The 18,887-nt window shown below is 33.6% G+C and overlaps 1 protein-coding gene across 1 annotated transcript; it reads right to left on the bottom strand.

Annotated features, from left to right (window-relative positions):
• Window positions 1-1,265: 1,265 nt before the first annotated feature.
• On the bottom strand, window positions 1,266-18,883 carry LOC100367012 (ectoderm-neural cortex protein 1-like). The gene is made up of 2 exons (XM_006816341.3): window positions 18,687-18,883; window positions 1,266-13,126 (listed from the first exon to the last, which is right to left on the bottom strand). The coding sequence occupies exon 2, from the start codon at window positions 13,084-13,086 to the stop codon at window positions 10,828-10,830; it is 2,259 nt and encodes a 752-aa protein (XP_006816404.1). The 5' UTR covers window positions 13,087-13,126; window positions 18,687-18,883; the 3' UTR covers window positions 1,266-10,827.
• Window positions 18,884-18,887: the final 4 nt, after the last annotated feature.

Here is an 18,887-nt window from a genome sequence, read left to right as displayed (position 1 = left end):
ACTTTATTTGTGACAGTTATGTGATATAACCACAATTGTACAACCAATAATTGCTTTCACTAGACAAGACTCGTTATAGTAGGTCCCTACTGAAGGAATAACGTCATGACCTATCACCCTAGACAGAACTAATCTGACTGAAAGAGATGTAGGTACAAGACAAGCTGATGCAAAATCTACATCTGACTTTATATGAAACAAACAATTGTAGATCATGTTACAGACTTCTCCCTAGAGCAAAATGGTTCATTTTAATAAGGAGCACACATCCCCAAATTACATCACACATCCCCTCACTCTTCTGGGGACAGTGCTTCAATACTAACTTTGACAAATCACATCTGACTAGAAATAAATCAAAATCGATTTGACAACACTAACAGGAATTCTCAATATTGTCAAACCATTTATTTTCAGTCATTTAATTTCACTTTTTTGATGTTTTGAGCATATTCAAATATTCATGATGTTTTAATTTCACGAATTTGTCAAGGAAACAAGTTTTATTGTTATTTTACATATTCATGTAAATTTAATTTAGCAGTTTTTACATAAATTAAAAACCCAGTGAATAATTAATGCATTTAAAGTAACAATAGGTTAATGGATATGCAAGGCTGTCTGATGCAGATGAGGACCAATAAACAACAAACATTGTCACCAAACTTTATATAAAAATGCAGCCATCTCACAAAATTGATAAAAAGTTAAAGGGTTGGTTGTCGCCAAGCAGCACATGTTCATATTTTGTATAACCAATGCATTTAACATGCGTTGTATACGTCACTATGAGTCCCATATCAAACAGAACAACCACCGCCCTTTAAGCTGTAAACATTGACCTTTTTTTTCATAGCGGCCTACCCCGAAAGTAACCATCTTTAATAACAACCACGTTTTATTTGCTGAAATCACTTCACGACAGCAATATGTCATGCAAGTGGCTTCATAGCTTGGTTACCCAACTCTTCAAAAATTGTCTGGACATACTGCTAATATTTCACCTTAGCTCCACCATGGTTGATAGGCTGATAAATATAGTATGATGATATTATAACTAATTTTAGTGACAACTCCATAAAATTGTGGAGTGGGTAACCAGCAGAAAAATACTCTGGTGACCAGGCTAGTGTATGACTCAATCATAAGTATATGCATGACAGTTAAATTTGCATATTTAATGATCAATATATGCAAATTATAATGGTTAATTGAGGATAAATAATAAACATACAACTATCAACAAAAATAGAAACAAAAACGTATTCAAAGTGACAGAAATACACTCCTTTATTTACAAATAAAATGCATGTTCACAAAGCAAAAATGTTTGCACTATGCACAACCAGCAAAAGTAAAGCAGGTATTTTTTTTTTAGAAGATTCATCAGGGTCAGACCTTTACTGTCAATGGACACTACATCTGAATACAATTTGTAATACAAAGAAAAAGTGCTGATAGCTTGTTATTTGGTGCATATTTTTTAGACGATCATGCACTATGATACATGTACCAGCTCTAAATCATAGTGTGACATCCGTGCACACAAGCAGCACTGGATACTTGGGGATTGGCTTGTTGACTGCTACTATAAGCGCATTAATTCTACACTGGTTTTTAATATGTAACAGAACATTTTTTGTTGTTCAAATGCACACATCTGTATCATGTATTCTTAGGGCAGAGCGAAGTCACAGAAAGCTCTATGTTGCTAAAGTGTGCATCGCTGTACCATGTATTTCTATGAGCTCTGCACAAGCTGCTATGGAACACTGGTGAAAATAGCTAAATTCGAAAAAAAACACCAACTCAACTACGAGGCAATCCTAAACAACCAAATTTATATATGTTGCACATATAGGTGTATTTTTGTTACACTGTTCAGGAGAGTCTCAACCACTAGCCTAGAATACAGATTTTCATTCGACAATTGTTTGTAACCATTGTTTTCAACCTGTTGTGGTTGCAAAGAAAATACCGGGATGTTCACTCCCAAGAATACTGGATAATTAAAATATGCAAACCCATGTACTACTAACAGAGGAAATGTAATACATTTTAACATTGTTATAGCAAACTCTTTGAGTGATTCACTATAATGAAGCACATAATACGTTGGGTCTGCCATGAGCCAGAAAGCTTTGTGTTTATTGTATGAGGAAATTCATTATAAAAGGTGTTCACTATGACAAGGTTACAGTATATTTTCAACACATTGCTGTCATTCATGTAAGTCCATGTGGGCTATTAGTACAGTAAGTACTGACAAAACTGACAAACCTGGAAGGATAAACAGCTGTTATTACACCACTTTACTAATTACTGAAAAATACTTCATTTTTGCTTTGAATTAATTGTCGTTATTTTCGGTGAAGGATGGATTCAGTGAAAATAAAATCCAACAAATATACCTTTTTTCCTATATTTTATATTAAACTCATCAAAAATCAGTGAAAACGCTAACAAATTTTTTTCAGCGAAAATTAATTCCAGCTAAAATAAAGTATTTTACAGTATTATGAAAGGTCGTTTTTAATCTATTTGACTTAAACTAGCTGACTTTTTAACCATAGGTCTGACCCTGATGCATGTATATGTAATTCTTGTAAATATGAAATATCTCACAATGTATGTACACACAAATAGAACCTTGAAAATCTGATAGGACCTTGTAATCTATGTGCAAGTGCTAAAACATACAATGGCCAAGGCCCAATCCTTTAAATAAACTTTAAATAATTTAGAAAACAATACAGTGCACAAAAAATAAAAATAAATAAAATCAATGACAACGATTTATACATAAACAAAATATATATAATCAATACCCCGGTAATTCAGAGGAATTCCAGTGGGAGGTTGGTTGCAAATTAGAATATCCATACACTATAGCACCAAAGATTAATTAATAATGAGGGAACTGTAAACTGATTATTTTGTCCCTCATCAATTCTTATGAATTGACTTGAACAACATTTATTGAGGATTGCCTTATGGATCCCAATGAAATGTTCAGTTTTACAAATAATTTTGCTCTTTTATAATTTAATCATATTTTCATAACTTTTAACCAAAATGGTCTTTGTGGCGATAAATGAATCACGCATGGGGTGATTTGTTCATGTGACACATATGCAAACACACCAGACAGCTGGAAAATGATTTGTTAATCCAATATTCAAATTTCCAGCTTTTTTTCATGATATTATGATAAATGTATGCTTGATTACATGTCATATCACCACATGTGTACATTCAGAGTACCGTATTACCTGAATCAACAAATATGAAGAGCTCACATCTCTTTACTATTCCCTTTACTACTATTAGCTTGGTAAGAAAAGCAAAATGGTAATAAGTAATTTTCTCAATGAAACAGGAGAATTCGTAACAAACACCGTTCTTGAATGTAAATATATCTGATATTCTTCAGGATAGTATCAAGAAAGTTACATGCTCAGATTTCAAGCTAATTAATTTGAAGGAATGGTGGGTATATTCAAATTTGCAGACAACAAACCACCTGCATCCTCCTTCATCTCAAATCAAACTAAAATTCTTTTTGGCAAGATGCTTGGATTTATTACTTCCTACTGAGTAAATATGACTCAAATACTATTTTTGCATCTCATTAGCAGTATGATAATGAAGGTTTTATTTTACCCAATCACTGCTGGTTATTTCAAGCCTCTCTCATGCAGCCAATGAGATACAATACATTATGTTGGAAGGCACATTCAAATGTTACAACTGTTAAAAAGGAACTCCTCAGCTGACAACGTCTGAAATGAATAGAACAATTTAAGACAGCGTAAAAATTATAGCGTAAAGCAATTGCATGTAGAATCAAATTATCATTCAAAAAAATAAAAAAAGGTTTATCTACCATAAGACATTTGTTCTGTTATCAGCAATAATTTGCTTTCATTGTTAGCATCTTAAGCATTGCTTTATTTATACGAAATGGAAACAAGTTACATTCAGGCCAGATGTCCAACTGGTAAGCTAATGTTAACCTTTCTACCACCTGCTTCCTCTTTTCATCACAAATTCACAAAACTACACTTTCTTTCAGAAAATTGAGACAAAATAGCCAAATTCTTTAGTAGAAACTGGAAATTGACTCAAATTTTGTCTGTTGGCTACAAAAATTAGGGTCGATTTCCAGAAATATTGAAGAATATAAGAAAGTGCAGACAAATTTGAGTCTGAAAGTCTTGTGGTGAAAATGTTAATACCGATCTATGTATTATACATACACATAGGTGAATAGAAATGAAAGGCGGCCATTTCTTTATAAATATACAACACAATCATCATCATCAAGCAGATCGTTATTTAGTAATTATGAAAAGCACACTTTATATTAGATTTCAGTTAATGATAATATCAATCAAATCACAAACACTTACAAACACGTACAAACATGATTTAACACACAAAATAATCTTCAGAAAAGATTAGCTTACTTTAAAACTGATCCAAAATCTTACATTAGGAGAAACCAATAAACCTACTAATCCATCATGGTGTCCATGACACCAACACATGTGAATATTAACCCCTCTAAATTCTGATTGAGCTAATGCTCTTACCATCGTACATTTCTAAAAAATACACACAACAAAAACCTGTCTCATAATACCAAACATCAAAGTTAGTACTAAATCAGTAAAAAGTAAGATTTGGCTCATATAGAGATCTGTGGAGTAATGCTCCACCCCAGATGTTAGGCATCATACACCTTTACATTTCCAGGGAAAATACAGCAATGTTATTTAAATAATGTCAAAGGCGATTGACAATTAAAATTAGATCTGTACTACAGTACTTGTATGTGGACATTTCTTCTTCAGAGTTAGAAAGAAAATGCTTCTCAGTAGGTAATTGACAGTTTCCATAGATAAAATAAAACAGGCTGACATTAAAATTCTTCATTCATTTTAAAGCAACAAACACTGTACATTAAACACATTTTGAGTCACTGTGACCAGGTGTACAAGAAACAAGGGAAATTTACTACAAATGTTTTTGGTCGACTGCTAATAAATTAATTATAGCATCTAATAATAATTTGTTTCTATGAAATTAAAAATAACTTTGAAAATTGGCAATTATTATGCAAATTCACGCATACATATATCTGAATACCTGTATGTGAATACAATTAACTTAAATACTTTACTACTTTTACTTTGGTAAAACAGAATTACGTTTTCGTTTCTATCTGGTATTATTAACAGGTGTCAAAACTAAAATTAAAGCTGACACATATTGCTATTGTGTCATAAAAAAGACCAAAGTACATGTTCTAAAAAGAATAATGAATAAAAACATATAATGTACTCTTTACTAGAATAAATTATTCAAACAAAAGCTATAAAGTTCGCACAAGGTAAATATAGAACTGGAGATTACATACAGGTGTACATGTTTAATATGTACAACCAACAAAAACGTGTGATTAATACAGTCTATGGATTAATAGTCAGTCTCAAAATTATCTTAGGACAAGAAAATGGAAACTAAAGAACATTTCTAATCATTTGTGTGTGAAAAAGTAAATTTAAAAAAAAAAAACATTCTCTGTCTGAAAGAAGAAACTAATATTGGAAAAATACCAGCAAATTGCTGATGTCCAGTGAGCATTTGAATCACTGAACGTCTGAATGTTTTATACATTGTTTAGCTAGTCAGTTAATGAGCCAAGAAGACATTCCATTTTACAACCTTATAACATAACAACCCACTGACGTATTGTTTTATTATGAAATTAAAGAGGCAATTACCTGACTAAATGGGAGTGGTTGATTTATGTGACTGTTATTGAATGCATCTTACAGGATGTTTTCAAGGTTGGTAGGATATATGGTTTTAAGTTATATATTTACAATAAACAAACACATGGCAGGAATTCTTTGTATAATTTCCCAAAAGCAAATTAAAATTAAAACAATCTATTACTTGCTAAGTTTGTGAAAAAATATGTTTGAAAAATGCATGTATCTTAATTTCATCTTTTACATTCATATTAATCATTATCTAGCTTTCTAACAGAAAATAATATTCCTGATTAAATTCATCAGTAAAATGCAAATCTAGGTGTTACAATTTTCTTATCTATTTTTACAATTTGGTAGTTTTATTAGTTTTGACATTGCAGTGGCTTCTCAGACATCTATGAATTTAGTGTTAGGTAAGTGCATATTGTCTGGGAGCTTAAAAAAACAGTTTTTAAATTTGGCTATTAAAGTTAATATCTGCACCCCCACACTCTTATGGATCCCTATTGATATCCTCATATTATGCATGTATCTGTTTTCTTGGCATTTTATTCATTATTTTGGTCATTTATCACAATAGAAGCACTCAAGCTATGATCCCTGGGTAATGAAGACAGCCTATGACTAGAGCAGAAAGTGCTAAATCCAACAAATCTTCAATTTTCATAAATATTTACATGGATTTTAATGTGGATTTGATAGACACATTCACTGTTTTTTTGACAAAGTCGTTTTAAGTCTCCAACTGAATAAATTGTCAGATTGATCACAGGGACTGTGGTTTGATTAATACTGGCATGAACCTAAATCAGATGTATCCTACTGTTTGTTTCAACTGCAATGACTATACAGCATGAATTTGTCAATGTTGATTAATAATGATAATAACTAATGTTTGTTATTATTTACCATTTTTACTGAAATGTGAGTATCCAATCAATCGACAAACTTATCACAAGCTGTGTTTCTGTAAATTAATATAACCAAAGAGTGGATTAATTAAAAGAGAAATGTTGGATTTAACACTAATCACAGCATACTAGATGAATGTCCTATTTAAACTATTTCTGTTATACAGAATATTCCATAGAATTCAAGTTTTATCAGATTTATAGAGAACAATAAGTACTTTGAAACACCTGTGACGCATCAAAAATGTTAACTTGTCACGTAAACATACCAAGTATTAACCCGAACTGAAATAATGTAGTATGCGGCAACCTTTGAAGTTACATCACCTGTGACATAAACAAGTAACTTGCATGCTATCACGATGTTATGATATAACAATGGGTTGTTATTCACAGATATCATAAATTGGTAGGGGTTTACGACTACGTGAACTGAACAGCGTACAACCATGTTTTCATTTCAATTTGAATGCCAACTTACAAGAACTACACAACAGTAGAAAAACTGTACAACTGATCGCCTAAATTTATGTTGCATTTTATAAATGCATCTTTTTTTTCTTATTCAGCTAATTATCATAATCTTAGTTTTTTATTTGGTGGATTATTAAACATGATTAGCATGGACACACCAATGTGAAAGAGGAAGCTGAATGTTGGCATTACAAATATGTTTACATATCCTATCTTAACTAGTCTTATAAAAACTGCACCTTTTTTTAATATTGTTTTCAACCCACTTGACCTTTGAACCAAGGTCAAGTCTATTCATGTTTTTCATTTCAACTGATTAAATCAATCCTGCAAAAGACAAAATACATATACCATATTTTGAGATATTTTGAGCAGTTTTAAGACCAAACACAAACACATGCATAGTATTATTAACGAGGATTATAAATTACTGTTTCTAGGTTCCCACAGACTTGTTTGTCCCTATGACAACACGACAGATATATTTTAATGGCATGATTTGAATTGATTTGAAATTTTTAAATAATTCACTAGGCCGATATTCCAATTCTGAAATACAGCAATACATTTATTTTAAAATGTGATACTACATACATGGGTAGTTAATTTATTTCATCTTTTAAATGCCAATTTTTCCCATCTGAATTTTAATGAAACATTTTGCACATTTTTATGTACATTTTAATAACTTTCTTATTAATTATGAACAAAATGGACACAATTTCAGATTGTCTACAGGTCTTAATCAATTTAAAAAAAAGAAAATATATTGTTGATTTATTTTGTATACCCAGTACAAATCAATATCCACTGTAAATATTACTACTCTCAGGATTGGTAATACATCACATAATGTTATATGTTGCTATGTATTTTTATGGGCTCTGCGCAACTGATGTGAAACACCGATCCAAGAGCTGATGAAAACAGCTAAAGATGAGAAAACAACTAAAGTCAAGAAAACTGCACAAACTCAACTATGAGACAATCCAAAACAACTAAATTCATATATGTTTTGCATGTAGAGGTAATCTTGTTACACTGTTCAGGAGTCTCAACAACTAAAGTGCATTTTTTTTTTTCAAAGAGCTCGATCATTGTTCTCACCGGTTGTGGTTGCCAGGAGATGAAAATGCCCGGATGTTCTCTGACAATTTTATACTGGTTTGAAGCCACTTCGCAAAGAGGGAAAATGAAAAATCATAAAATTGGAAATGTTCTACTGTAATATGCACATCTCTGTGGGTAATGAAATGCTTTTAAATAATGACCATATTTGCACAATAATTCATGGTTATAAATTACTCAGCCATTTGCTGTTGGAAATGACAATTTATTGTAGCTAAATCTAAATTTATTTGCTGTTGGTGATGGGTTAGCAAAATCTCAGTTACTGTAAATCGTTTTTAGTTTATGAGGTACAAATTTTCTGTAAAAAATGTAGCAGTGAAAATGTCTGAGGCTTTTAGGCAGTGAAATGGCTACGATATTCAGACGAATATCAAAAACTGAAGTCGAGAGAATTGAAAGTTTAAATAATAATCTTAATTACACTAATTATTAAATATCTAATCTACGTCCTACTTGAATTATGTATTTAAAATATGTTTAATTTTAAATACAATATCAAAATACATTCTATGCTTTTGCTGAACATGTGCTGAGATTTTATACCTATGAACTGTTGCTAGAAAAGCACATTTGAAATACACTGTACAATAAGTGGCTTACATTTTTGATAGTTGTACAATTGTAGTTCAATACATCTCTCATAGAAAATTAATTACTTGAACAAAAATGCATACGGCATATACTAGTACTGCAATTACCACAGATTCAAGAGACACACAAGCCCTATGTATACTAATGAACACTATCAAAGTGTCCTTGCATGTGAAAAAAAATCTGGGCTTATATTTGATAATTATTATTTTGGATTTCATGCCCTAAATGGCCAAGATAAAGCAGTCTGTGAATAACCTATCCAATCAAATTGTGTAGGAATACACCTTACTGTGTTTAATACAGGACAAAAAACATCTGCACACATTTAAATAGACTGACTACATAATAAGCAGAAAAACAGCAGACAACATACATTTTACTGCAGTAAATGGCTTATGTAATATTTAAACTTATGTTTTGTCTAATGTATTTTCATTGCTTAAATTTTTAAAATCAATAAATTACAAAAAGTAAAAAAAAAATTGCAGACTAATTATATAGACTGCCAAGGTGTAAGCTGATTAGTAACAGGTAGAGCGAGTAACTTAACTCGTATGAAAGGTAATTAAGAATTATAATAAATTTGGTTTGAATTTTAAAAAAAATGTGTAAATGGAGTCTATCAGTTAGGAAAAACGAATATACAAGTCAGATTTAGTGAAAGCTGATTAGTCTCGCAGCTGGATTTGAAAAATATTGCACCTGTTTTGTAAGCACAGCTGATTATAGAAGCATTTATATCTACGTCATGACAGGGTGAACAGAATACTTATTTCTGAGCACCATTTCTCAATTAAATAGCTCTAAGGTTAGGATCGTTACTCCTGGATTAGAACAATGTATACGACAAGTCATAGGAGCTATTTTATGCTGTAGATGCATTAATTGTTCCGTGGAACAATAATCTCACTACATTTATTGATAAGAGATACCCAATGAAGTTAAATCCATGAAAATGAAATTTAATATCAGTGAAAATTAATGATTAATTATGTGTATCCAATTACCAAATAAATTAAGTGACTGCAGGTAGAAATTGCACTCATAATATGTGTTGTACAATCTAGGATGACAATGATATCAGTTTTTTGTATACAAGCAGAAAATTCTGTTTACCTTCAACACAAATTTTACTTACTTGTCATACAAGTGAACTTAAATGCCATACACACAAATTAATATACAAAAAGGCTATCATTGTACACTGGATTTGCTCTATTACAAGCACTGTCAATATTATTGTATTCATCGAATACATGTACTAGATACTGTAAAATATTTTATTTTTGCTATTTTCACTGAAGGAATGATTCAGTGAAAATAAAATCCAGCGAATATACTTTTTTCATATATTTTACATTCACCTCATCAAACATCAGTGAAAATAAAATCCAAACAAAACACCCTAAAAATCTTTTCAGCTAAAATTAATTCTAGCTAAATTAGTGTACAGTAGATCAATGCTGAAATATGACTGTTTGGCCAGAGACAAACTTGGGTCACTTACATGTACTACTAATAGAGCAAACACAGTACATGATTTTTACACTACTAGAAGTGTTTAGGTGAGATTTTAATTACACCTTACTTATACTGAACCATGAATGGTATTATTTTTTCAGAGATTATTTACATAAGCGTTTCAACTACCAATAGAGCAAATATGAAACATTGTGTGGAGGATCAAGGATGCCAATGCTGAGTATAGCAAACTCGTAAAACGATGCACAGTAATCCTCAGCCACATTAAGTTCAATATGCAGGACACTCACTAAAAAGTTAGAGGCTCTATCAAAATACATTCCATCCATAGGACTTGAAATTAGAAGTAGCCCAACCACAGAGACTACTAATTCATGCCAAAATTAGTAGACAACCGACTACTAGTAGGTCACTCAGTCTCCTATGAAAACACTGAATTTCAAGCCCTGCGTTCAATTATAGGTACTTTTCTGCTCATACCAGGGGCTGGCAATGTAGCCCCTGTAAGCCACACACTGAAGACTGGATGTGATCCCACGCGACAGACGACTACTAATTTCGAGCTGTTCAACCCACTGATTTTCAAATGGATCATACCTATGCACAAGTAGGTACCTACCACGTCGGGCCTGGGCGTCACTGACAACCAGTATCTCATCGTTCAGAAGCGCCAAACCAACTAGGTTAACTGGCTCAAACTTGGTTGGATACTGAATACGTGGAGAAACAATGGGTGGATGACGTACCAACATTCCACCACGCCTGGGTGGGAAATTCTCAGCATTGAAATTCTGGAAGGCATTGAAAGTCTGATGGTAATCTGCAGCATCATACATACCCCAGCACAGTATGTAATCAGCGACTGTAAACAGGTTCTGAATGTAACGCATGTTCATCAAACCGACACCTGCAGGCACGATAGCCCACATTCCAGTGTAGCTGTAATAGATGCATAGAGTACGAATGACCTTTGAATGGCTTGCCGAATCCATCGCATATATTCTATCTTTGAAGACAGTCACCACAGGTTTGATGAGCGAAGACGGTAGCGGAGCAACTTCGGACCATTCATCAGTCTCAACTTCGTATCTTTCCACCAGATTCACTGGGTTGCAGACATCTGGTGAGTTGATCTGTCCGCCAATAGCATAGACAACCTGGTCCATTTTACATACACCAATGTCATATCTTGGTAACTGTAAATTAGCACAGGTGCTCCACAAGTTTTCAGTGATGCTGTACTTCCACGTTGTTGAACAACAAACCTCCGAGGTCATATCCCATCCACCAATCACAAATATGTCAGTATCAATACAGATGATAGTAAAACGGGACAATCCCAATGGGAGGCCATTGTGCTTTGTGCATACATCATGAACTGCAAGGTCTCGTAAACCAATGAAAGCACACTGTGGAGGGGACATTTCATCAGTCGCTTGTGCAAGAACAAATATTACATCCTGGTTCATCGAATTCCGAGGGTGGAACTTTTCGCTGAATGCCTGCTGCGTAGATGCATGGCCGTCTTTTGTACACAAAGCTTGTACAACCATCTCTTTACACTTCTGAGACTTGATCACTGATGGCTCTTTTTCCATGATCTTTCTCAAAAACTTTTCGTGGAGAAGAGGGAAGCGTACACATTCCATTAACTCATCAACATAAGCAGCACGCGATTCCATATCATGCGCCAACCACCTAGAAGCGGCCAAGAACACTGATTCCTCTGCCATGACATTCAGTCTATCATCTGATAAAATCTGTACCATCATAGACAACGAAAGGGTTAAAAAATCCTCATGATTGGTCAATTTCGGAAAAGAATTCAGGATGAACCTCAATGTATAGTTCCTAAGATTGGTACTGAAGACGTTTGATACATTGAAAATCTTGATGCAGTTATCCGGTTGGACAATAGTCTTAATACTCTCTATAGTGACTGGAGGAAAGTAGACCTGGAAATACGCAGCACTTTCAAGAAGATCAAGAAAATCTTCACACTCCACATCAAACATTGACGTATACATAAAGGTGAGAAGGTCTTCAACTATATCTGCCGGTTCAAGAAGATCAATCTTCTTGGCTTTCTTCTCAGTAAAATCATGACTAAACATTGCTCTGAAGTAGTCGCTGCAAGCAGCTAAAACTAAGCTATGACAGGCAAACACCTCGTCACTACACACAAGTTTTATATTAGTGTGCCTTCTCTGACTTCTCAAACACTGTAATTCAGTTAGTAAATTTATCCCATGCATTGGTTGGCAGACAATAAATGAATTTGGCTGAGGCTGGTGGTGTTGAAACTCCTCAATCTGGGAATCAAGAAATTTCAAGCATTCATTAGCGAGAAATTCATGGTCCATCAAAGTGGCCAATTCTAGCATCTGCTTCACATTTTCATCTGTTAAGATGAGGTTCCCAGAGTAACAGTACTGAATGATTTCTTGGATAACAGCAGGTTCTGCGTTGTTGAGCTTAATAACAGTCTGAGGACAAAGTCCGGACTTCTTGTCACAACGAGACCCAAGCTCAGACAGTTTAATAAAATCAAATCCACAGATCTCAAGAATTAATTTGTGGCAATGAATTTGAGTATTCCCAACACATATAGAGATATCAGTTAAGACTTGATCTTGTCGAAGGCGTTCCAATGAGTCTAATAATTGACTTGCATGCTGAACTAACTGGTCATTATATTCTGATTTCTCCATTCTGTTCTTTTATAATGGTTAACACTATAAATGTTTGTACCTATAAGAAAGTAGAATATAGATATTATTTAATAATAAATTACATGCAACTCAAAACTGTGGGTTCTATTGTGAAAGAATGAATTTTAAATTAGATTGATTTTGAATTACTGTAGAAAACTTTATTTTCGCTTGGAATTTATTTTCGCTGAAGGGATGTTTCCGTGAAAATAAAATCCAGCGAATATACTTTTTTTTTTTATATTTCATATTTAAACTCATCAAAAATCAGTGAAAATAAATTCCACACAAAACACCCAAAAAGCCTTTTCAGCGAAAATTAATTCCAGCGAAAATATAGTATTCCACAGTAGTTTATTACAAATGTACGTTTAATGACCAAATGACTGATTTACCTATTCTGTACTATGGTTGTGAGTAGACAGTGAAATTGTCCAAACCTTTTTTGATCAAAATGAAATAAAAATGAAAATGAAAATGTCACTGAATTCACTGAAAATGTAAACAAATTTACCAAAATGTAAGCAAGAAAAAACTTAATTGGCACCCAAAAGGTTATAAAAATATTGTAATATATACTAGTATTGTTATATATGCAGCGACAAATAAGTCAGTGTTGAACAAGCTCTACAAGATAAATGTATGACGCACCAATACATAGGCTAGTGGTAAATGTAATTTTCAATTGAAATAAAAACAAATTTAAGCCATTAAAAACTTACAGGTCACTCAAGGTGAGGAAATCAGAGACCCGCAACTGACGACACCAGTTGTATCAATCATGGGGTTCCATGGCTGAAATGTAGTTCAATAGCTACACGTTCATGTTCATGTTAATGTTACAGGAACCAACACATGCCGAATTTTTTATAACTTCACGGTTGCCGAGGGATTACAACAGTTGCGTTCACATTAGTCAGGACTCGCATCAGAACCCTCTCGACTTGTGCGGAAATCACACGCGATATTTGTTGATCTGTTATTTGACCCAAACATGGCAGAAGATATGCATACTGCTGTGATGGTATTTTATTATGAGTCATCATACACATGAATGGCAAAGAAAGATTCAAAGAATTTTCAAGACAATGCAGCATTGCAAGAAGAAATCAGTTGCATCCATTACTATATGTATGTCTGATTGTCATATTAATAAGTGCCAAGCATCCAGGCAGCAAAAATTGGCATGCATCGAGTTTCGGTCTCATGATTGTTTATTTTGGCAAATGCCAACTTTTGTGTATGAATGGTCAGGATCCAGATGTGTAACATGAACGCCTCTACTGGTACTAAAAAGACGCATTCAAGATCAAGTTTCAGAAGCCAAACCATAGAAGAATATGAATATATATGCTTGGTGGTCATTCACATTCTCTGAAAATGTATGACATTGTACACTGTAGCTCAACACTGTAGATCAATTTGCATATTGTGAATAGCAACACATGAATTACATTAAGATATCTTCTTTAGCAATTCCATGTTTACATTGGTCAGTTGCAAGTATGGGGTTCACATATTTAGGTGAAAGTCTTGAAAGGCAGTTGTGACATGTACTTTGGGAAAATATATACCTTGTTCACATCTGTTTTTTTATGTCCCATTACACCAATGTAAATTACGTCAGTGTAAGAGAAAAACAGATGTGAACACAATACACTGAAGTAAAAGGGTTTAAAAATAAACAACTTTAAACCCCTCTTGAAAAGGGATATAAGCACTGGCACAAATATTACATATTAGTTACGTCAGTGTAAAAAATGATAAGAACACATTACGTCAGCATAAAGGAAATGAAAATATGGCGACAGCAACACTGACGACCATGATTCTCAGAGGATGTAGAAAGTTTATTGGTGTCCAAAACTGAATTTTAGTGCTGGGTCAACCGAATTTAGTTTTATCTTATTTTTAAGTAGGCAGGCTTGCAAATGTCTGTCAAATTTTGAGTCAGTATAGGTTGTTATAATGACCTGTATATGTTGTTAAACTGGAAATATGCCAATTGGTTCAAACATATAGCTCCATGTTCTAACAAGTTTATATGTATGCATGTATGTATATTATGACATTTTACATGGCCTAAATGAAAAAGTACACAAAAGACAGGAATATTTTGTTATCCAGTCTTATTTCCATCTTGTAATATCTGCTGCTGATCCTTATCTTTTTAACTACCAGGCGCAACTTATGTTCATGTAGAAAGCAGTGATAGAGTGAAATTGAAACAATGAATTATGCAAGGCCATCGATCTGGGCTTCAGTCTTAGAACTGTGAATTGATTTCCTTGAACAACAAAGCTTAAACAACAACCCATGAAAGTGTATGGTTCGGGGCGTGCCAATAGTCAATTGATTATTGCCACTGGATATAGATGGTCCTGGACATGGAAAATTGCCAAAAAGAAGGGGTGGGCGTTTGCCAGGAGATCCTCGGCAAAAAAACGAAAAAAACGCGAAAGTTGACAAAACGCAGATTGAACTGCGGCAGGGAATAGAACGGCAAATGAAAACATGCAACGGAGATAAATGAACAATATGCAACACTAGAAGTAAAACAAAAATAATGTATTGCTTATAATGTGACAAATAAACCAGAAATAATAAAAAACGACAGTGATAAATCATTTGAATTAGGATTTTCCCGCCGACAAACACGCCCAAAATGAATTAAAATGTCAGGGGTTAAACTGCGTAAAATGATTTCCGGTCTCGACAAATTACGAATCAACCGTCATACAAGATCAATAATAATTTACGAATTTACACAGTAAAAATTATAAAAATTTATAGCTGTTTGAAAAAAACTTCTCAGATCTTTATTCGTACTTTCATTGCCATCTTTGTCAAACTCAAAACTCTCAAATGTCCAAGTCAAATGTCCACTGTAGTCGTCGAACAAAATCCCTACAACTTATTCCTGAAGTTTGTCGATATCGTCCCACACAATTTGGACTTAGCACTTTTAATCCACGGATTTCGCAGTCTGTCAGCTTGGCACTTTTCATTCATGTCTAATCATAATAAAGAGACATGAAAAATTGGGTCGCTCTGATGGCACACGATGCTTTTGTTTACAGTCTAGCACTCATCTTTGACCTTTATGCATCTGCTTTACTGATTGGCTAAGAATGACATCACTACTCGTATTTTATCATAAAGGTCAAATCGTGACATTGCTTTCTTATCAGACTCGACGCTTGTTAATCACGGTGAAAGTTATCATTCTGCAAGTTCCGGCGGTTGGAATGTCTCATTATATGATTATCGCGGTGGACTTGAAATAGGAAGTTTTTTTGTTTTTTTTTATCCAACGACAGAAGAATAGTTTTCATGACAGAAATGCAATAGCGGTGATAAAAGATGGTAAAAAAGTTGGCAGTCTTCGGCGTGACATTGCAAAATTGCTGGCCCCAGTTATGGATTCGCAAGCTGCTACAAAATATTTATAAAGCCAAAATAACGTGACTTCAACCATTCTCCCGGGTACGGGTTGCTACAATATTGCAACATTGGTTTCATTGTCGACGACGCTAAAGCCGAACGAGTGCGACACTTGCTTAGCGGCTCTCCTTATACGATTTGCTTGAATCGTTTCCAAGGAAGCACAAACCAAACGGCCGGCCCTTTTTAGGGCCACGACATATTTCAAAAAGAGAATTACCGTTCCTGATTTAATATTTACTTTTATAGACTTGCTGATTGTTATGATTCTGAAAAAAATCAGCGGTGAACGCGCTGCCCTTTGCGTTCACCCCTTGTTTTACGCAATTAACAATTTTTATAAGTATCACGACAGACTTCAACGAATAGAAAATAGTTTTTTTGTTTTGTGTAGAAAAAGACTTCCTGGGCGTGTGCCCGGATATGACCTCAACTTCTTTATTGTGTCAAAAGTGCGGGGTGGGCGTTTGTCCAAGCATGGGCTCTTACCCGGATAAGTACGGTATAGGTAATTGGAGCATGAAGACCACTGCTTGTCAGTCAATCAACGTAAAAATACAGTTAAGGGGCACCTCTCTGAATTTGTTTGCATGTGTTACACAACAAAAACGTCAAAATGACTGACGATTTTTGTATATTCTTAGCAAGTTTTGCTTAGCCTGTGCTAACCACCGTTTCCTCCAGTGCATGAACGCAATTTGGTCCATCTGATATGCAAACATACAAGATTAACTTAAATCTTAGGCAATACTTCGAGAAGTGTGGTCACTACTCAATACACTATAAACTCATCATGAGAGATACACATATCTATAGGATTTACTTTACTACCTTGTTATTCAGTTTCATTGTTACACTTCAAGTACATAGATAAGGAAATGAAGATTACAAACTATTATGAATATATTCATGCATGTGACATTGTATTCAAGACAAATAATACAAATGTGTTGTTTCAGAAATGGGCTAAAATAATACCAAGTACTGATAGGTAGATTTTTATTGCATCAATTTTTAATTATGGCTTAACTACAGACATGACAAATGAGGCCATAGTTGGTTTTTATGATAGATTTCCTTAACAACGTGGGTTTATTATTAACTGAATAAAGGGATTAAATGTAAATAAACAAATTGCAACAATGATGAATGTCCATAGCTAAATTGCATTAAATGAAGTTTCAATTTAACCTAAAATACTGGCAATAAGAATATTCATTTATGTTAAAAAATTACAACCTTGTTTACGTAAAATAAATATTCTTAGACTAGTAGCTTTGTAACATATTATGCAAGCATATGCAAGGGAAGAGTATATCTGTATACACAATTCAACAGCAATTTTATTTTTAAAGACAAACATGACAAACACTCATATTTATTTTAGCGGAGAATTCACACAATACCCATAGTAATATACATTATATACAAAATGTTATCATGATTTTTTAAATATTAAAGTACAATGTATAATGCACTAATTGATACATTTTCAAAATAGTTAATATTTTCTTCACTGTTAAGTGTCTTAATTTTTTTTTTTAAATATTGGCCTTGATCTGAAATTAGATTCCAACGGAATACCGAAGTTCAAGCTCTTAAATTTGACATTAGACATGGTTTAAGTTTGACGTGTTTTATCAAATCAACTCACCTGAAATAATTGATTAACAATAATTGTTTTGCCTCACAATGTATGTATTTTAGTGGATTGCCGAAGATATTCGTCTTCTCATATACTAGTATATCACAAAATCGTACGAATGAAGGTCGGTGAATCAGCATATCGGCTAAAAATCAGTTTCACGATCCATCTGACTTTGCGCTTCCTAAAACTTTGTAGGAAGGGGAACTGACGTCGAAGAAAAGAACCAAGGTCGCGCTGCGTCCAAATCATCATGGGAATAAGAGTTTGTCGACGAAAAATTAAAAAAATGTCAGACATATTTCAAGACAAGGGCGTAATTTATGTTGTAACTAGCTGTAGTTCTGAATCTCTTGGTTTCGCTGTTTAGTGTGTATTTTTTTTATGTTTTTTGTTGTTGGTAAATGTCGTCTTTGGTGGAGGAATTGTCAAGCTGTAAACGGATCTTCCGACAGTCTGAGTGATATTACACGATTTATGATGTTATTTACACAAAAATGTAGTTACTTACTTCAGTTTTCAAATATACCAGTTCTTCTACATTACTGATAATTGTTAATTTGTTGTCGGTCGAAATTCAATTAGACAGAAGTCGAAATTTCGCTGATATTCTACTCAGCAGTCAACAACACATCTCTTTCTTCGCAGTCGCGATTCTGCTGTATGTAAACCGTTCGTTTGTTAGGTGTTTACAACCTCCAACCAATCAAAC

Source organism: Saccoglossus kowalevskii, chromosome 22, assembly GCF_978046115.1.
Source record: "Saccoglossus kowalevskii chromosome 22, keSacKowa6.1, whole genome shotgun sequence".
In the NCBI taxonomy this organism is placed as follows: Eukaryota; Metazoa; Hemichordata; class Enteropneusta; family Harrimaniidae; genus Saccoglossus; species Saccoglossus kowalevskii.
Note: the sequence above shows the minus strand (reverse complement) of the source record. Positions and strands in the feature narration are given on the sequence as shown.

Excerpts from the sequence above, each read along its gene's own strand:
- LOC100367012 (XM_006816341.3), bottom strand. The coding sequence starts at position 13,086 with ATGGAGAAATCAGAATATAATGACCAGTTAGTTCAGCATGCAAGTCAA.